This window comes from Xenia sp. Carnegie-2017, unplaced genomic scaffold, assembly GCF_021976095.1.
Source record: "Xenia sp. Carnegie-2017 unplaced genomic scaffold, XeniaSp_v1 HiC_scaffold_22, whole genome shotgun sequence".
Classification (NCBI taxonomy): domain Eukaryota; kingdom Metazoa; phylum Cnidaria; class Anthozoa; order Malacalcyonacea; family Xeniidae; genus Xenia; species Xenia sp. Carnegie-2017.
Window position 1 is genome coordinate 10,843,674 of NW_025813485.1, and position 21,272 is coordinate 10,864,945.

The 21,272-nt window shown below is 33.9% G+C and overlaps 2 protein-coding genes and 1 long non-coding RNA gene across 6 annotated transcripts in view; 2 read left to right on the forward strand and 1 right to left on the reverse strand.

Annotated features, from left to right (window-relative positions):
- Window positions 1-225: 225 nt before the first annotated feature.
- LOC124446126 (carbohydrate sulfotransferase 14-like) lies at window positions 226-4,598 on the forward strand. Its single transcript, XM_046996941.1, has 3 exons — window positions 226-421; window positions 2,917-2,957; window positions 3,264-4,598. The coding sequence occupies exons 1-3, from the start codon at window positions 313-315 to the stop codon at window positions 4,074-4,076; spliced, it is 963 nt and encodes a 320-aa protein (XP_046852897.1). The 5' UTR covers window positions 226-312; the 3' UTR covers window positions 4,077-4,598.
- A 4,804-nt stretch (window positions 4,599-9,402) lies between these two features.
- Window positions 9,403-10,483, reverse strand: LOC124446336. The gene is made up of 2 exons (XR_006948403.1): window positions 10,279-10,483; window positions 9,403-10,036 (listed from the first exon to the last, which is right to left on the reverse strand). It is a non-coding gene; the product is annotated as an uncharacterized LOC124446336 (long non-coding RNA).
- A 1,588-nt stretch (window positions 10,484-12,071) lies between these two features.
- The window catches only part of LOC124445722 (protein Jade-3-like), a 40,601-nt gene continuing 31,400 nt past the window's right edge, over window positions 12,072-21,272 (forward strand). For 3 of the 4 annotated variants that reach the window (XR_006948234.1, XM_046996472.1, XM_046996471.1), the window contains exons 1-7: window positions 12,072-12,275; window positions 14,069-14,105; window positions 14,177-14,226; window positions 15,759-15,875; window positions 16,571-16,611; window positions 18,481-18,525; window positions 18,652-18,785. Coding sequence is in view for 3 of the 4 variants with exons in the window: in XM_046996472.1 (XP_046852428.1) it covers window positions 14,081-14,105; window positions 14,177-14,226; window positions 15,759-15,875; window positions 16,571-16,611; window positions 18,481-18,525; window positions 18,652-18,785 (412 nt within the window). In the remaining variant the exon portion in view is untranslated. The remainder of the gene's footprint in view (window positions 12,276-14,068; window positions 14,106-14,176; window positions 14,227-15,758; window positions 15,876-16,570; window positions 16,612-18,480; window positions 18,526-18,651; window positions 18,786-21,272) is intronic. The other variant, XM_046996473.1, reaches the window with a different exon arrangement.

Genomic DNA, 21,272 nt, shown 5'->3' on the forward strand with positions numbered 1-21,272 from the left:
TCATAAAAGAAATAAAAGAATTTTTTTGTGTTTGCACTGGCTTTTGAAAAACTCGCAGAAGTTTATGAAATCTCTCGATCTGCTTTAAATTTCTCCTACCCAGATCTCCTCGGTTTTCATAAGCTTTTGCAAACAGTAAATATGATATAGAAATGAGATGAACTAGCTCAGTATCTCTTGTACCGAATGTTGATATAGTGTTACATTATTATGGAGAATTTATAGTAAGCGTGTCAAATTACACCATAGCTACACACACGCCACACATAAATAATACTTCCCGTAACTGTTGTTCCTTTATATGAATTGGAAATGGCAATAAGTACGCGACAAATAACCTTTCTTGTTGGTGTCTTTGGTACTCTTGGCTTTTTTCTTGGTGCAAACTTTGGCCACAAGTATTTTAACTTTTGGGATAAAGGTTGGTTCGTTCATCAGGGTTTTGTCTCAATATAAAAAGATGAAATTACTTCTAAATTTCTTAATTGAGCTCTATGTAGTGAGACATGCAACTGTAATTTTTAAATCACTTTAAATTGTTTGTATCGGCCAAATCAGTCAGTCACGCGTTATTATTTCTGGTTTTCAAAGCGCAGAAAGACGCGCTAAAGTCGAATGCCTCCACAAACCTTTCCCACGCGTTTTTTACAAAACCATCAATATGCAACATCAAGGTACCCCCGTGTTATGGTCGTAAATAAAAAGAGCGAGTTTGCAGGGGAATTTGCTCTGAGACTTCAGCGTTCACAATTTGAAATTCTTATTACACCGAAAAGAATTTTATAAGATGGGTCTCCTTCGGCAACTGCGTGTATTAACATTTGCATTCAACTGGTAACTGTCCCGAATTTTTCGCGTTTGTTTATGTTTCAAGCGTCACGTTTGTCAGACGAAAGGTCGGGTTTCAACTGGTAAACGTTACGTTTGTTCAAATAGCTTTCTAAGTTTGTAACAGCTCTTTCTTATATTATATGGTCAATTATCAAACTTTGCAAATCGCCTAAGGTATACAATTGTAATTCTCAATTGCTACAGCATTTTATCATTGTAAAATCGTATAAACATGTTAATCACATGACCAGAACCTCTTCAAAATGTTCCTCAAACGTTAAACATTCATGAGCAAACATTACACATTCCTGAGCAAACGTTACGTTTCTAATTTGAAACCCGACGTTTCGCCTGACAAACGTGGCGTTTGAATCGTAAGCAAACTCGAAAAATTCGGGACAGTTACCAGTTGAGCGCAAATGGTAATAACTGTTTCTTTCCCATTTTTTTTGCGTTCTATACGGCGTATCATACCAAAGCCAGTTAATATGATCCCTTCGTCAAAAGCCAACTATCCGTGACACATTAGCAGATACACCAGTGCAGCTCAAAATTTTAATGATGTTGAAACCTGGGCGTCGTATAACACAGAAATCGAAGTTTTGACGAAATATGGGACATTCCATTTTTTTACCTGCACTGCGTACCAACCAGAGCGACAGAAGCCTGACTTTTTACTCCAGCAGTGCAAGTTTCTAATCAAATTATTTAGTCATTACCAATCGCTTTTCCAGTGATTGAACACAAATGAATTTTCACCGCTGGCGTAAACAATGACTGGGTTTCTCGCAGTATGTCTCCAAACAGGTGACAATAATTAAATAAGTATTTCTAATCAATAACAAGTCCTAGAGGTCTTAACGGAGCAATATCGGACCGAAGGTATTTTGTGTAGACCGAGCCCTTACGGCGAGTTTTGTACAAAAATACAGAGGTTCGATATTTCTCAGTAAAGACAAAGAAAGCGATTTTCATAAAACGGTTTATTATATGGCACTATTTGACCTGAAACGAAGCTTTTCTTCCTTTTTTTTCCTCACTGTTTGTGTGAATTGGCTTTCACTTTTCTAGTTTTTGTCAGTAAAAAAAAAACGTTTATAAAATTCCTTGTATTGGCAATATCTAATATCGACGTTACTTCTGTAATCTTCTCTTGTGTAATCGATTGAGCAATTACAGTAATTGTATTTTTAAATGATTAGTATTTAAATTAAAAGTAGATAACATGGGTGGCCCATGTTACATACTTTTAATCGGTGGTCCCCGTGCCCAAGCCCCTAGGGCCCACCCTTTAATCTGGCTCTGTTTAGTGTTATCTTTCTGCAGCTGTCTCGTGTTTATTTGATTCATTAGAAATTTTTTTTTGAATGCTTTACGACATTTTTTAAGCTTTGCTCTCTGGCAAAGAGTTTTTTTAAGCGTCTGGCTCAAATCATTCGGGCAGCTTCTTGTTACCTGATTGTATTCACAAATTTGTGACCTTGGTCTGACATTGCTAGTTTATATCATTCTTATCATTGTTCTTTGTCTTAGACTATAGAAACAATGCAAAAAAAGGATTTAGCTACAAGGCATAAAAAATCTTCAAGAATGCTAGCAAAGACATACAAAATTGAGCATGTCAATGTTTAGTTTTCAATCAAATGTATTGATATTTATATATAAAAACAGCAATACACTTTTTCGTGCGATTCAACATAGCTCTATTTCATCGCTCTATTACTAGCTCTAACTATTTCATTTTTAAGTACTATTAACACTCAGAATCTAAACAGTAGCCTATGGCATAGGCTATCCGGGAAAAAGAGCCATTGCTAGCTATAGCATATATATATGTATATATATATTCCCGGTCGAAACCGTCCCTTACCTGTAGCCAGCTTCAAATTTAGCTGGTTAAGGTTGACTTACAAGGCTTGTGTTGCTCTTGCATTAACATTTATGTAATGCCTTTCGTAACGAGATTTTATTGGAGAGGTAAGAAGTTTGGGAATGAATCTTTTGTCATTCGTCTTGTCTGTTAGTAAGACATGGTAGGTAATATTGAAATCATATTAATGATTTATTGTTATTTATGTGTTTCAGAATCAGTATTTTCCGTTAATTTGTTGGACGATATTGCGAAGGCAAGTATTTTTTCTATGAAGAGCTGAACAAAAAAGGCAGAAAGTATGAAACGAGAAATATCGAAATAATCAAGTATCTTAATATATGATTAATTAAGTTTTCGTATTTTTGCTGACAAAGCAATTATATTTGTTAATGATCAAGGCATCATCAAATTTTTTTGCCAAAATAAATAATAAATTATATGTTTTTAAAGACCAAAACGTGAAATCTTACCATTGTTTTCTCTTTGCGACCTTTCACTCATTTTGCTTTTAAAGTTTTCGCTTTCAGATCATTCCATCATTTTTCATTTTTAATTTTAGTTTGACAGACAGCACCGAATGGACAATGTGCAAAAATGCTGTCGAAGCAGCGAAGAAAAGTCGGAAATTCGCAAGGAAGATGCTGCGGTGCTTTTCAGGAACATAATTGTCGATAGGCAGAATAAATTTCTTTACTGTTACTCCCCAAAAGTCGCTTCGACTAATATAAAGCGACTTCTACTTGCAGTTCAAGGAAAAGTTAAGGGTCCCGACGCTGTTACTAAGTTCAATCGTCGGGTCTTCGATTTTCTGGGGGACTTCAGTTCTGAAGAGCGCAAAGAAATGTTAAAGTCCTATTTCAAATTTATGTTCGTAAGGCACCCCTTCGCGAGATTGGTTTCGGCTTACAGACATCGCATTTTGACCAATCGGACGGACCTTCAAATGCGATATGGTAGAAAAATTGTGCGAAAGTATCGTTGGAATCAGAAAAATACTATTAAAGCAGGCGATGTAAAGTTTAGAGAGTTTGTAAGATACCTAGTCGATACGCCAACAGAGAGTATGAATTTACACTGGAAACCTATCTTCGAATCTTGTTTTCCGTGTATGATTCAATACGATTTTATTGGATCAATGGAACATCTTGAACGGGACGTGGCAGCACTTTTGAAGGCGTTGAAAGTTCCAAAGAAAATATCCCTGCCCAAATTACAAAGTAATTATCATCCTTTAACCACCGATCAAATGCTGCAATATTATAGCAACATCACCTACAAAGAGCTTTCGAAAATACGCCATATATACTCTTCGGATTTTAAGTGTTTTGTGTATAATCGCTATCACACTATTCGTGGCTTACAGCAATCCTGACTCATTTCATATCACAGTGTACTGCAAGAAACTTTAAGAGATAACGTCAGTGTCCATGAATGTGAAGTTAGCGCCATGTTGCATATTCTATTCCTTGTTTACATTTCACATGAAATGTCCACCATGCAAGGAGTGAAATAAATCATGTTTATGATTAGTGTCATGACTAATGCTATACACTTTTAGTTTTTAGCAGACATAAGCAATTGGAAATTTAGCTCATAGAAATTGGAAAGGTCGTGTTTAACGGCTCAACATACTGTATCGCTACATATTTTTACATTCGCACATGCACATAGTATTTTACGTGGATGCATTTCTGGGATGAATTATTTTTGCTTCACTGTACTGTAAGTGAAATGCTTATAACGACTATAAAGACAGGTAGACTCAGGCGTAGTCTGAAGTTGATGATGACAACATAATTGAAAATAAAAGTTAAACTACAATGTACTGCAAAATGCTTTCATAAATGATGTCCATTATTTTAGGTTTTTATGTAATGAAAAAACAAACAAATAATTTTTTATAGCGCCGTTCTTCATTTCGTCAAACTGAACAAACCACGTGACACTCTTCTTTAGTCAAACAAGCATGAAAAAGTGGGCAAAAAAATGAGCCAGCAGCCGACAGTTGAATCCTGTGCAACGTTATTTTAACTATGTAATGACAAAAATGAAAACAAGCATCATTTAACTATAGTAAAAAAAAGCATAATCAAGAAAAATGTCTGCGCCGAATAAGTCCAAAGGTGTGCGAAATTAAGTCATTCGAAATCAAAACTGAGTGAAAAGGATTACCACGCAAATTTTAATATGCGCGCGGTACAGGGGTACAGCTGGAAAAGAAAGTTTCAAAAAATGCAAAATGATATAACAGTGAAATATCTGCTGGTAAAAGTCCTTCAAAACAGGCCTTGCGCACGAAAAATTTTCATTGAAAAGACAATTTAATTATCTTGAGTCAAAATATGGAGGAGGTTGTGCAAGCTATCTTAATTGCAAGCAATTTGAGGGCAAGCGCTGGCCAACGCAAGATCTTTATGGCACTTGAATTTTTTTTGCTTTTTCGCATTACACTTACCTTAGGAACTGGCTCATATTGTACTTTATTCAATTTGCAAATAAATCATTACCAGCTGTACCAGAGAACGTTAAAATACACATGCGCGTCCGTCTTATTTTAGAGAAACTTTTCCAAGAGTCTACTTTTTTGATACACCTGGAATATAGTTCGTTGGTTGTTAGCGTCTTAATGTTTTTTTTTTTGACGCAACAGTTGACGCTTTTTTCTGAATTTATTATGCATCTCCATAGAAAAACTTTTAAATCATCCTATTTTTGGGATTAATAGGTGAACAACACTTGAATAAAATCGCGTACGTGTATTACGTAAATATTTTAGATAATAAATGAGCTCTAGTTGTTCTAAGACATATCGCAAATTTTCTTTTCTAATGTATTTATTTCGGAATATTTTTTAATGCAATTATGAAAGAATGAGAATATGATCTATCAAGTAGAACATATATTTAGCATTTAATCTATTGCTGTATTTTCCAATGCTCTGCATGTCACTAGGCTGCGACTACAGATATTTTTCATACGTCAATTTTTACGTGAGAAAGTGCATCTCATTTCATTTGGTTATAAACTATATATCTATGTTGCAACTAGCATTCAAGTTGTTTTTGGAAATTTAACGTAAATTGTAACAGTGAAATCTGCACAACAATATCATCAGGCATTAAATATTTCACTATTGGCTGATTTCTAAAGGACATAACATAAGCATCCGCATAAACGTAAACTTAAAAAATATTTAACTCAAAGAAGAACAAATGAAAAATTGAATAAAAATTCCACAATGTCTTTGTTTTTGTAAACATTTTAGTAAGAGAAAATAAAGTCTTTTCGCTCATGTTCGTAAAACAGGCATAAACGTTTTAGCACTCTGCCTTACCCTACACTTTTATTCCATCAAAATCGCCATTTTCCATTCATTGATATACCGTGTGAAAACTTTAAGAAATAACTTACAAGAAATTCCTCTGCAGTACAAAAAGTGTGAAGTTCAAAGTAGTTATAAATGTCTTATTTCACGAGTCGGAAATTTTTTATTTGGACGTCTTACGTGATATGACGCGCATAATATAAAATCTGTTCTTTTTATAATACAATGATATCAAACAAAAATATTTCCACTCGAAGATCAGGCACAAAAATAGAAAATTTACTATACATGTACATATACATATACAAGGAAGTTTCTTTACGAAAACAATAAAATCCATAAAGAAAAAAAAATGCGAAAGATTTACGTAGTTATATATTGTGAGTAAAATCATCTGGCCCAGCACCAAACATTCTGTCAACTGGCAAAATGTAAGACTCGCCAGGTCTTACGACATCTTCGTCGAATGGACCAGGAAATGGTGGAGCAACTGTTTTCCCCGGTACCACACTAGTAAAGACAGATAGGTAGCCGGGAGTCACGGGCCGATTATGCACCTTCGACATTCCTGAGACACATCCAAAACCATTCACTACACCATTCTCGTTGGCTAATGCTACAACAGTTCCTAAGTGTACATGAAACAATTTTATTTCAAGACATAGCCATTTGCTTCGTCGATCAGTATTTATGACAGAAGAAATATTGCTACGCATCATCGGCATGTACGTAGCTGCAAAAGAACCGATTCAAGTTTTAACATTTTAAAGCTGAAAGTAGTCATGTATGTCTGGACATGCTTATTGCTGTGAAATGTGTTCAATGTTGATGACAAAATTAATCAATAAAAGATCGAACTTGTTTTGCGACAACCTAAAAACTTCTAAGAACCTAAAAAATCAACCATTCTAATGTTAACACCTATGTACACTATTCCTGACCTGTGCTAAAAGTTGCTGTAGCGACAGATAGAGCCGTCGTTTTAGGTATGATAGACACAGATGTTGTAGCGACGAAGGAGCTTGAAGAAGAGGAAGAAGAGATCGAAACAGATGAAGAATTGCCGACGGAGGTACATCCACAGGAAGAGGCCAGAGTGGGATTAGTGCTAAAAGAATCTAGTCTAAAAAAATTCTAGTCCTCTATAACATAGAAGTGCACCACCAATTAGGTAAAAATTATTTTTTCCAAAAAATTACTCTACAAACCTTTAGGCAATTGGATGTATTTCATAGGAAGCAAAAATTGCATTTATACACGAATAATACAAAAGTAATACTACAGACGTGAAGATACAAGACAAGTCGTGTGATTCCTTTACCACGGAAAGTAATCATCGTAATAAAGTAAATGGTTTGAACCCGGGAGCATTGTTACATGTTTGTACATGTAGATCGTCCAGGTCAGTAGAGTCCTGAGGACTGTTTTTGTTGTTGTTGACTTACGTTTCGACAACCTTAGCAGTCGTCATCTTCAGAGTCAACCTTAGAAGGACTGAAGATGACTACCTCCAAGGTTGTCGAAACGTCAGTCAACAACAACAAAACAGTCCTTCTCATAACTCTACTGACCTGGACGATCTACATCTACAAACATGAAACTAATCAAATTATTTACGTAACCTTTAAGTGCAAGAAAACTGTTTTTAATCCCCAGTTTCAGCAACACACATATAATTGAAAACACAATTTAAACACAATAAAAGAAACAATTCAAAACACAGTTTTAATACACAGTGTACGTTTCAAAGACGTTTGATATATGATAAATTTTTGCTACATGATAATGATGAGGGGGCAGAATAGCACATTAATTATATGTGTGTCGTTGAGTCTTACCTAATAAACAGTATTCCCTGCATTATACTAATTTATATGTTTTCTTGTTGAGTTGTTGAAGAAATTAATTGCTTTAAATTTCTTAACTACAACAACAGGTCATCATTTCAATTTCCTTCATTTTTAACATAATTCTTAAAAATCAGTTCTTTACTTACATTCATGCATATTTGAATGAAAGCAATGGGTATATATAGGGTGTATAAAAAAGTACTTATTTTTATAATCAGCTGACACTTAGAATTTGTATGACTCAGCAGTAGCTGATTCTCAAAAACCTGAAAGTCAATACAATAATACATACAAACATATTTATGCTACTGCAAATTGCAAATCCCCTTTCTTATACAAACCTTAGATGAAAAAGTCAATTGTGCAGGAAATTGTTCAAACATCAAGGAAACTACCATACTGTTTTACTTTGTTCTTTTGTGAAATTAATATGCTGATTAATTTTCAAATAGAATGACTCACAGATGCATATTTTCCAAAATTGCAATCATCATAGTTGTCTCGACAATGCAAATTGGTTGGAATGTGTAGTATTCATAAGTTCAGTTGTGCCTGAACGTTTTTTTTTACAGTAAAATGCTTAATTCTATAAATGAATTGCTTTTAAAGAAACCACTTGGGCACAAGTGAATGTATGAATAAATCAGCACACACCCCCATTAATGTCCAGAATGGCACTGATAACCATCAAATCAAATGTTAGCAGAGGTAGCATAGCATAACAAGCTTGCAAGTTTTACTCTTGCAATGTAAATTTCCAAACATTACCAATATCCATTTCTTTTGAAATCTATTCTTTACACAGTGGATATGCTGCATACATACAGCAAATTTACATAAAAATCACTGGTGTATTCACCCCACGTCTTAAGTCCAGTTATGTTGACTCCTATGTTCTCATTTACTGATAAAACAATAGATCTCAATAGAAATGAAATAATGATGCTCTAAAATTTATGGAGCAGGATCACAACTTACAAGCTGGGTATTCCACTTTTAGTCTCACTGCAAAATTAGGCATGTTGAAAGCATCAATGAAAGTTGGTGCACAAGCTATTTATATTGCTGAGCTGTTTTGTGTTTCTATATATGTAAGCTCTAAGAAACTTTGGCCAACAATGAAGTAAAAAATTAATGCATGTTTTAATCCAGAAGAAAAAACTATTTTAAAAACTTAGCATGGCAAAACAAGCACTCAAATGAATACCAGCTCCCCAAACTATTGAGATTGCTATATCACTGTTGGGCACAATCATTATGACTCTAGGATGCCATAACACTTCTCGTATTTCATTTGCAATAAATATTTGATGAACCTACAAATTTTTTGGAAGATACATCAACATATTCTGTATCATCTAATTCTAGTACATCAAAATCTATAAAAAATAATGTTTAAAAATTAAAATATTGTAATTACTAATTAACAAACTTTACAAATAAATACAAAATAAAACAAATTCCGAAGAGGGACATCTCGTTTTCTTGATATTCAAGATATTACAAGAGTTTGAAACAAAAGATGGTGTAATATTTCGTCTTTATTCCAAAGACTCATCAGACTTATGGTTTACAATGCAGGCTGCGAAACGTTTATATTTTTACAAGCGGAAATTACAGTTATGTAATTAGAGAACTATAAGACTAAACAATCAGGCAAGAACATGAGGAAACATGCCAAATTTAATAGTTTTGATAAAAATCTTAAATTTACTTTTGATGATTTTTCTGACTCACATGTCCACTTTCTAGACCTCAAAATAACCAATAATGACATTGATATATTTCGTAAAACAACTCATACTGGCCAGTATACACATTTTTCAAGTTTCAAACCTTTCAACCGCAAAACTACTTGGATCAATTCCCTATTTTTTCGTGCATTTAAGATTTGTTCTAACCAAACACTATTCAAAAAACAAATTCAAACACTCCAGTCTTTTATGTCATGGAATGGTTTCCCTCTTACAGTCTGGAAATTCTTGATTCATAAACTCAAAACCAAAATCATAGCTAAAAAGAACCCCCCTTAAAAAAATACTGAGAATGACCTTCATAAAATTTTCATTAGAATACCATATCTAGGCAAACAGGGTGAACGTTTGGTTGTCAAACTTCTTCGTAAAATTTGCCATAGCTTAAAAATTCCCATCAAACCTATAGTTATATATGAAACAAAAAAGACATCAATTTTCTGTCCCAAAAAGGGCAAAATTCCAGAACACTCTAAAGTCAATGTTATATATGAGTTTAAATGTCCAGGTTGTGGTCATACATACAAAGGCAAAACTGAACGAAACCTACACACAAGACTAACCCAACATGCCACTAATTACAATAATTCTAGTGCTATCTCACAACATTTACTCATTTGTCCAGAGGCCAACTACATCTCACACCTTTTTTCACTTCCTGACGTTGATTCCAACCCCAATCTCACACGCGTGCCACTTAATCCTTGTAATTTGATTCCAAGTAACACCAAAATCTTATATTGCTGTAAAAATAATAATCCTAATCAACTTCTCATCTTAGAAGCACTTTTGATAAAATGCAATATGCCACAACTTAATAGTGGTCTTAAAGCTTGTAAGAAACTATCTCTATTTTAATGTAAATATACTGCCTGATTGTTTAGTCTTATGGTTCTCTAATTACATAACTGTCATTTCCACTTGTAAATATATAAATGTTTTGCAGCCTGCATTGTAAACCATAAGTCTGATGATGTCTTTGGAATAAAGACAAAATATTACACCATCTTTTGTTTCAAACTCTTGTAATATCTTGAATATCAAGAAAACGAGATGTCTCTCTTCGGAATTTGTTTTATTTTGTATTATTTGAAATTGTCTGCTTGTCCTGGTTACAAATAAATGAGCATGTGATATCAAGAAAAACATACTGAGGAACAGCAAGGTAACCATGCCAATGGTTTTAGTCCAACTATATAATTTTTGCATTGAACATGAAAATAACCTTCTTTTTTATGGTAAACAGTTTACAGTTTAACTTGCCAAATGGAAAGACTTGTACACACTTATATATGTAAATTGTTATAGTTTAACTTGTCAAAGTAAAAATATCTACAGCATCAGATTGACATGTATTTTGCAGGTGATCACAACAATATGATACTGGCAGCTATTCAAGTTAACTTGAAAGAACTTTCTTTTTCAAAATATGAGTCTTTTGGACAAACTTAAGTTATTTAGTATTTAAAACATTGTAATCTTGAAGCTTATTTGTTTCTTACAATCAATATTAGTTCAAGGTTACCTTAACTTGTGGACTGATCCTGTCAGTCGGGTGAAGCTAACTAAGCTAAATCATATAACTCATATGTGCATGCTATTGTTAGTTTTGTATAGTAATTTCTATCTGTAAAATAGTGTACTAGAGTTGTGTTTGCTCATTAAGATGCATTTATGACCAAGAAGGGAATGGATAAGCACTCTTGTTTATCTTTTCAAAAAGCAAGCAAAGTATAGGTCTCCTAAAAGCTAACATAGCCTTCAATACATAAATTAGCCACTGGATTGGCCTATGTATTTCAGTATTTGTAATTTTATAACTTAAGTGTAATGTGTAAAATTACTTACCACTACCATTGTTTTCTTCCATTTCAGCAATACTGCGAACCACGCAACTTAATATTAAAGTTTAAATTGAATTTAAAAAAAAATTCAATCAGAAGAGCATACACTTTACAATAAACAATTGAGGATATCCAAAACTTCGCGGGATAGTAGATTGCGGTAAACGATAGGTTGCGTGGTTGCGACCAGGCAGGCAAGTCACCAGGCCTGTTGTTTGGACGGACGTTTCAAATTGACTTATAGAGTGGTAGTTGAGGGTATTTTCACAATTAGCGTATAGAGTTAATTTAAGGAAGAGACTGGGTTGACTACATATATAGTGTTAGACGGTGTTCTAACCACTTAACGCATTCATTTTTTGAATAGCAATTTGTTTGCATCAGGATAGCAAAATATTATCAAAAAAATTACCAAATGGAAATCATCAAAGATTTTCTATCAAAAAAATTACAAAAATATTGAAATTACCAAATCTGGTAACACTCATTGCAGTAAGGGCCCATATATAATAAGCGCCTCAACAATGATTCGGAATGTACGATTAAGGAGCGACAATTTACGTCATTCTCCGACTGTAGACTCGATTGTGGGCAGTGGGATTGTGGTTAATTTATCGACAAGAAATGTCGAAAATATGGCGGGAAGCATTCGCACAGTGTATGTAGACGAACGTGAAAGGTGGAATTTTCCAATGAATATTTGGATTATGGATATTATTATTGCGAGTAGTAAAATGTGTTGGAACGACACGCTTGGCGTTGTAAAATGTTGAAAATATATTTGAATGTTGATTGCAAGTAAGTATAACGTCCTTGACCTGCCTCATGTATAGAAACCTGACCGACTGGCTCTGTGGAACTTTTCGATAAATGTATACACTTATACTTAATGCTTTTGCTTAATACGTAATACTTTTTGACGAACGAATAAAACATGTTATATGAGTATTTGCATGAGATTTTCAGAAATATTGTCCGCTCGAAGCATTTATTAACGTGTACGTATAATTTACGTACATGTGTTATTCTTTACTTATGACGACAATATATCACTGGCGATTTATCGCAAAACTTAAGGTTTAATTATGTTGTATGTTCAGTGTTATTACTTTTTTCATAAATTTCTCATTGTACATGCCATATGAAAGCTTTGTCAAGCTTTCGCAATGTTTCTTTTTGAGTAACTGGTGAATTTTACATGAGATGTATGTAGATTTAGTAGCGCCGCCAGCGCGATCATTGTAGGGGGGGGAGGGTTGCAAATATTCACGAATTCAAGTAAAAATACGCAAAAAACAATAGATTTTAAAAGAACTTGCGCCACATCCTGCACATAAGAATATGTGCCCCCCCCCTATTGTCATTTTGGTGCTGCCACTGTATGATTGATGATGTGAGCGGGGGAGGGGGAGAGCATTTATTTTAGGGGATTTTTAATACATGGTTTTTTGACAGCATCCATGCTTTAGGCAATAAGAATGTCTCATATATTACAATATTCAAAACCACTACCTCTTTGTCATTCAGTATTGGCCAAATTGAAACTAAAACGCAGCTCAGACATCTAATTTTTAAATGACCTTAATTGCTATCATAAAAAGGATTTTGGTGATCTTTTCTCTTGAATTTGCTTTGATTTTTTGTGATGCCTTTTCTTTACTGCTGCAATATTCTTCTACACCAGAGTAAAAAGAGTGTACTTCCCACCTGAAATATCAGGTAAAACATTTTGAAAAAAATGGAAAATAATTTGTGTAGAAATTTTTAATCTTTGGTGTGTAGTTTATGGCATCTACGTACAAGACTACTTCCACAAATATTCTAAGATTAACTGTTTTACACATGGCTTAAACTATGCCTGATAAGGTCCTTTGTTTTTTCATTTTATGACCAAAATATAAGGTTGACATGAAGGAAGTCTTTAGATGCCTTAGCAAAGTACCTCTTTTCTTGTTTTAAACTAGAATTTAAGTTATTAACAAAATTGTATGTAGCTTTAGCCATCTCCAGCTTAAAAATGGCCATTGTAAATATTGTATACTTTCTTAAATAGCAAATTATAGACTTTTTCGTGGTGAAGAATTTAAAAATTGTTTTAAAAAGAGCAAATACCATGGTGAATGGTCAAAATAACGAGGCAATAGCTCTTAAAAGAACTGTTTGAAACCAGAACACTGTGTACTTTCTTTAAACTCATTGTTGTAGGCTTGTGAATTGAAAACGTTTGAACAAAATCATCTCAAAATAAATTTATTTCGTTTCACATAAATAAGTTTTTGTAGTTGTGGTGCTTGATATGCATAAAATAAGATAGTATATATTTTTATACTGTATTTGGTGGACTAAATAATGACGTACACAACATTATGTTTTTGCATATTCCTTTATTCCTATGTAATTTCATCATCATATTTTAAGCAATAGTAATTTTTTCAAAGCTTGACTCATTACGTGATCTTTCTTTATTGATGCCTTTAATGTTAAATGTTTGCTTCATACAAATTTTAAAACACATTTTTTAAAAGTAATGTATTACTTAGGTTAGCTATTTTTAAGGCTTCCTTGATATTATTTCTTTTGTCCTTTTTTAGAGTGAGTTAAAAATGATTGAGGAAGATGGATATAAAGGTGAGTTTATTGGAAAAATCAACGATTTCAAATGACCTCAAAAAGCCAAATTTCTTAAAATCTTTTTCTAGAAGATTTACCTGTTAAGATAACAATAAAGGATGGGAAAAACCCTGCAGAGGTTAGTTTTTTACTGTTAGTCCATGGCATGACTGGCATGTGCATAGCACAATACTGTGCACAGGGTCATAGACTGGCTCAACTTTAGGAGCCTTAAAATTTCAACTGTTGGAGGAGAGAGCGTAAAAACTATTCCTGTAAAATTGTGAATTTAGACTTCAGAGTCTTTAAAATTAATTTCTCGCATTTTACATGAACATTAAACATGAATATAAAACTTTGAAGGATTTCATGAATAACCATTTACGCAAAATACATAATTGTCATTTCAGAACAAGTTTAGATTTCAGAGCTATTGCTTCACAAGTTTTATTCTTTAAAAAGAGAAGTCTTTAGATGCTGGCATAAAGTAAACATTTTTGGACCACTTTTTGTCTGTAAAGAATTGTTGTTTATTACTTTTTGGCCTACTTTAAACTTCTTTGACTGTTTTTTTTTCATTTCACAAGTATAGAAATGAACTAGTCTCTTAAATTTTAGTAGTTGTGTGCCTTCCTAGTCTACATGATGAATTAGAACTCAATGACCTAAATACAATGTGCCCAAGTAACATATTTTTTTGGCTATAAAAAATATTTGATTACCATAAAGAATTCCACATGTATTGAGTTCTTGGTCCATTTAATTTTTGAATCTCAAAATTTTGGAAGAAAAAGAAAATCTATATTGATTTTGTTAAAATATATGTTGGGGGCCTTAAAGAAAATGAATAGAAGCTCTAATTAACAGCTGAAAATTAGCTGGAATTTTTAATGTTTTAGAGTAACTGTATGAGATCTCCTTTTTTAAAGAGGTTTTAGGTGTGCACAATTATACTATTTTCATGTTGATTTAAAAACATTCTATGGTTTATTGCTGTTCTCAAAAACAAATAATATTATCATAATTTTAGTAATAGCAAGTCAAGTCACAATGCCTATGTTTGTGTATACAGAATTGTTTTGTTTTCGGGCTAAGTAATGAATAGAAAGAGACTTGAGCTTCATGGAGGGATGCTTTCTCTTGCAAAATACAAATGGTCTTCTTGTTTGAAAGATTTATCTTTTTGAAATTACATAGATCCTTGTTTTTTTTTTATATGAAACACACATGTACTTTATCTCAGTATTTATCTTGTGTGTGATTATTAATAATGCCAAAACATTACAGTTTCACTTATCAATATTTCAACGAATCATTGAAATGTTTTTTTTTTCACTAAGAGAGATAGTTACGGTAAAAATAATACAAATGATAAGAGTGACACAAATGCAATTAAATTATGTTTTCGTCCCCGTCATTTTTCAGTATATTTTCCATATTTTGCATGACTAATCTTCTGCTATTACAATTATCCTTTACTGTGTCTTTCAATTTTTTGCTACATACATAGAGCCTTATCAATACATGAAACAAGCTGCATTGATTCTAGATGCGTACTTGATTTTGACGGGATTTCGCTTAGCATTTTCAATCATTTCGTGATATATGATTGCGCCCCAGTATTTGCTCTAAATAATCTGCTATGAATGAGTTTCCAATTAAATTTCTTAGATATATAGAACGGATTTTATCACAGCCATGAAGATACCTGATCAACAAGTCATCATACCTGGTAGTTACTACAACCTAGTTGACTCCTGGAAACAAGAATGGGAACGAGGTGTCCAGGTACAATATGACATTTTTTTTAAAACTTTGACATTAAAGGGCCGATTACATGGAGCATTTTCAACTCTAAGCTGAACTGAGCCCCGTTAAATGAGTTGAAATTTATTGCCTTTATTTTCAAGATCTCTTCCCCGAGGACCGAAATTAACGGGAATCTTATCTAATACAGACACCTGAAATATAAAACATAAAAATCACGTTTAGCCGACAACAATTGATTACATATGCTTAAGTAGCTCAGCCCTGCTTTAAAAACGATTACACGGTTTAATTTTCGTCTCAGTGCAGAGTTCAACACTGTGCTGGAATTTCAACCCGATTAGCTGAAACAGGGTTGAAATTTCATCACCGGAGCACAGGGTTAAAAATTTTCCATATAATCGCGCATTAATGTAACGTTTGTTTCGTATTTAGACTGCTGAAATTTCACTCACTTAACTGAGCTCAGTTCAGCCCAGGGTTAAAAATTCTCCATGTAATCAACCCATAAGTTACAACCGCTAGTGAAAATACATTCGTTTTGTTGCGTATGTTTTTCATTACCGTAGATACTTAGCTAACGAGCAACCGTATTTTGCTTCTGGATTTTTGTTATTGAATAAAATGTGGAATATTCGTTGTCATAATCCCCTACAATATTCTTTATCGCCTTTATTCATATCATGCATCAAATTGACTACCTTTGTTCATTGCAGGTTCCAGTGAATAAAGAATGTGCACCGCAACCGTCGTTTAGGTCAGTCAATGATCTCAACCATTTGATCTTTTGTCGTTATTTGATAAGTTACGTACCCATAATGTGATTTGTATTGTTATGTATTTTTAAAAGTATTCGTATTTTTGATTCGTCACTATGCATAAGTTAAATCTCAATGTACGTGACAGTGACTACCAATTATAAAAAGTAGGCACGCATTGCGTTCCTGTATCTGCACTCACGTTTGATGTGTTGATGTTCCTTAATGCAGAATTAGCTATATGGTATTTTATAGTTGATGCAAATTCGTTGAGTCGCAACTTTCTTCGGTGAAGTTATTTGAATCGTACTTTGTCATGATATGTGTGTGTATATGTTTGACTTAAATAACAATGTGTCAAGTCCTGGAACTAAGTGTTTTTTTCTGTGAAGATATACCATTTGTCTTATCAGTACATGCTGTAAAGTTAATGAACTGTGCAGTGGCGTACCAAGAACAATAATTGAGAAGGGAGGGGAAAATATTCAATCAAAAGAGCAGGATATGCTGTATTAAGTTCCTTTGAAATTTTTTTGTTTTAGGGAGAATGGCGCATAGTTGAATGTATATTTGCCCTCCCAATTATCGTTCTGGCGGCACTACTGTAACTGTGATTATGTCGGTTATTAGCTGTTAAAGCAATTTTCAATGGATTCATTTCCTCTAACTGTCACGATATTGAATATTAACTCATGTTTGCAAAAAATCTAATGAACGTTTACCTAAATGTTATTGCATTTAGTTGTTCTGCAATCTTATAAATTTGGCAGCTAATTAGCTACAACATTGCAATGACTACGTAAGATATAAGTCACAAAATAAAAAAGTTATTGAAGTTCTTCTAAAGTACTTTAGAATTGTTCTATAATTTTTGCGTACTTTTCATAATGATATCGAAGTAATAGCCCCGACCTCTGACAAATCATCAAGCTATAGGACATTCGCATTCGAGAAATATGTTTTCCAAAAAACACTTGCAAAAGTTCCAAAATTCCTAAACTGTCAACAACAGTACTGTTGGTACAGCGAATTTATGTGGATGCCTGTTTGTCAGACAATATTTCGAGGGTTCGACCTGTTACCGATTGTTTTTACATGTATGCACGTATAAGATCCTCGCTATTCAGCCAGTTTATATTTTGGAATGATCAAAAATAAAACGTACCCTTTCACTTGTAAGTAATTCGTAGCTACGATGTGATTTGTGTGATTTCCGAAATACTTTCATCAAAGAAGAAACCGTGTTGTTTTGAAAATGGCCTGCGAACAGGGGGGAAAGGCAACCGTGATGTCACATGTGACTCACGAGTAGAGAAAGCTAACAAACTTAACAGACGTGAGGGCAATGTAATAACAATAAATGCTTGCGCCGATTGATCAATAGCTGAGTTTACATTAGCCTATGGATACCAAACTGATCTTAATAAATTCAATCAAAGAGAATTCGCAAATCAATCATGAATACATACATGTTAGAGGAAAATTAAATATTTATCTCATATTTATTTGTTTTGCACTGTTATTTTCTTATAAAAGAACCAAAAGATCTTTTTCGTGTTCATACTGGCTACTGCAAACCACGGAGACGTTTGTGAGAACTCTCGAGATGCACGAAATTTCTCCTCGGTTTGCATAAGCAAAAGAAATTAAGATCTTTATATCTTAAATAACCACTACTGCTGACGTAATCAACATGCTTCTATAGTAGATTTATTCTTTGATCAGCTTTGCATTGGCAGAAAATAGTAACTAGAGTCTAAATCGTTATTTGACTGATGCAAAAGGGAGGGGTTACAGATACTGTGTGGCCGTGGTTTTTCCTCCACCTCATTTGATCTAAAATCACAACATGTATTGTCTATTTTTAGCGTCATAGCAGCAGAAAATCTACCCATGAAGAACGACTTCAGAATGTATGTATGTATACAATACAGAGGGGGTGAATTTCGTACTTTGTACCGTCAAACATAATCAGCAATTAACAAAATGCGACATTTATATTATTTAAGCTTTTCATTGAATAGTTTTGTTACTTTTAGGCCCTACAAGTTCATAAATCACCGCGGCAAGAGGAGAAATGGGCATAAGAAGAACATCCTTGCGCCTATATACAATTTAGATGACGAGGATATGCAATGGTTAAGGATTTTTAACGAATCAAGAAAAAATAATGGTAATTTGGGGTGGGCCATCACAGTCGTTTTTTATTCGGCGGCAACTATCTGTTCGCATAAAGTTGTAGTAATATATTAATAACCATGACATTGACAACGTACCATGTTTGAAGTTTGAACTGTGTTTGCTTGATCGTGACGCATAGTACGCACGCAGAAAAATAGATTCCCTTTATCATTATTATGGAATTTTAGAGGGTGTATAGAGGTACTTAAAGATGTTTGTTGTAGTCAGGTACTGGCCTATTAATCGAAAGAAATACAGGAAAATTTCGATGAACTGAAAATTGGTTAAGTACGATAGATGACTTTTTGAGTTACTAAAACGTGCTGCATGTTTGACGGTTTGAACTACTTTGATGGAATTTCCGAATGTCCCCAGAATAGTTCAGAAATCTTAGATTTTCTCTGGGGGTTAATGGTGTGTGACGTTTGTAGATGTAACTTACCAATAACTCAGTTTCAAGACTGTAGCATAAGCAGCTAAGTAAACTTAAAATGAAGCGATCGAACTTGAAAATTTATGCGAAATAAGAAACGGTACTCTATTGATACTTTTGACTGTATGGGTTGTATACTTGAATAGTTTTCAATTGATCTGTTACTTCAGTCCCTTCCCAAAGCTTCAACCGTAATATCGAACGAGTCACGTCACTTAAATAAGAAACAATTACATGTTGAAAACTGTGCATATTTCCAATCAGCAAGACAAGGGCGTTTCATAACGAACTACTTGTACTAGGTAATATATTGTGACTGACGAGAAATGCAAGTAAAGTTGTACTTCTCGAAATCGCTAAATCCAAGGTTTAATTTTAGACAGCGCTGGTTTGCCTGCGGAATGATCTTTAGATTTGAACAGATATTCGACAAGACGCGATGGTTTTTCTCTTAGTTCAAATCTTCACTCCCCTATTATTTACAGGGGTTTGCACTCGATTTCTGAATTTTTTTATTCGCTTTCTGTTAATGATCAGGCATAAGCAAGTGGGGGATAGGAAATGTCATACTTTAGTGAACTGCGTCAACAGCTCAAGGTTATTCATCAGCGACTTCGCAGGTTGGCGATGATAGGTTGTTATGTTCTAGGATTCGAGATGAGCTGAACGAGGTCTTTAATTGTTCTAATTCAGTTTCATGCCGTTTGGTTCATTGAAATGAGGGTATTCCTGGAACGTAGGAGTTATGCTTCTGTATTCATCTATATATAATAAAAAGGAGTACAGTTGGTCGTAATGTTTGATGATATTTTTCTTGTTTTGAAAAAATGACCAAGGTCTTTGAGATTGTCGGTGCCTTGTAAGTTGGCTAATTATCCGATATACGTATTGGCATTGCTCGGTATACCATTGAGAATATCGTGGCGTTGATCACCTGTAGTTGATGGCTGTGGTATATCTTATGTCATAGACTATTGATATCTGGAAATATCCCCAAACAGACCTAAAATGGTTTATTTATATTTGCTAAGTAGACATTTTTGAGCCATTATATTTCACTTTTGCTTGTGGACGTGGAGTCATAATGTATGGTAACGATAAACTAGCGATAAGATATGTACGTAAATGTTTATTTACGGTTGATTTCATCATATTCGTATTGTTAACTGTTCGGACTGCGTTCGTGAGAACACGAATTTGAATATAGTGGATAGAAACTAGAAAGGTTTCTAATACACCTACCTGTAAATGATCGTACACTATATAGGTGTTTATATCATCTACATCAGCGATTTCCGCCATAACTACTTACGTGTAGAAGGTATAATTTGCCATTAATCCTCAAATATGATTACTTAATACCAATGAAGTCTATTCACTCTCGTATCACTGTATCAGGTTAGGTTGTTTTAACTTGAAGAAGGCATATTTTTTGACATTTTCAAGAGGCATTGTGTAGAAATTTTTTCATAGACCTGTTTAAAATGGGAAGCAAAGTTCATCCTGTGTCGCAAACATCCTTGCATTATCATAAAACGTGATCAATCCACGTTATGCCATAGATGAACATAACACTGTCCGAGCATGAGCAATTGTTTGCGTTTAACCGACCATAAATCCAACGAGATCGACGAACATTAGAAATTGCTGTACATGTGCGTTTGTAATGTTTTTGCAAGCGTAACCATGTACTGAAATCTGTGTAATCGCCGCTTGGATTTATTATATAAATAACTTATATACTTCTTGAAACGACAAATTCTAAAGGTTGCAGTGGCTGCTTCTAGAGGTGTAGTGTACCGTTGATGTTCCAGACTCGTGGGAAGCTTTTTTTTAGTGGGGAAGTGGGACTGAGGCTGAGGACGTAAGGCAATCCTTAGGCAACTTAGAAAACAAATTATAGTTTAGTCACAAATTATTGGGGCTGCAGCCCTTTTTGTTCTACCTTTAATGTTTGCAAACATAGAGCTGTGTATACTACTATTGATTTTTCAAAACCTACAGCTGTATTCCACCTTTGATTTTCGATATTTTCTTCAAAAAGCT

What these genes read in the sequence shown, in the direction of transcription:
- LOC124446126 (XM_046996941.1), top strand. Translation starts at nt 313, where the DNA reads ATGGCAATAAGTACGCGACAAATAACCTTTCTTGTTGGTGTCTTTGGT. An exon ending in TTTTAACTTTTGGGATAAAG is followed by an intron (nt 422 to 2,916) that starts GTTGGTTCGTTC and finishes TATGTGTTTCAG; the next exon opens with AATCAGTATTTTCCGTTAAT. An exon ending in TGTTGGACGATATTGCGAAG is followed by an intron (nt 2,958 to 3,263) that starts GCAAGTATTTTT and finishes TTTTAATTTTAG; the next exon opens with TTTGACAGACAGCACCGAAT.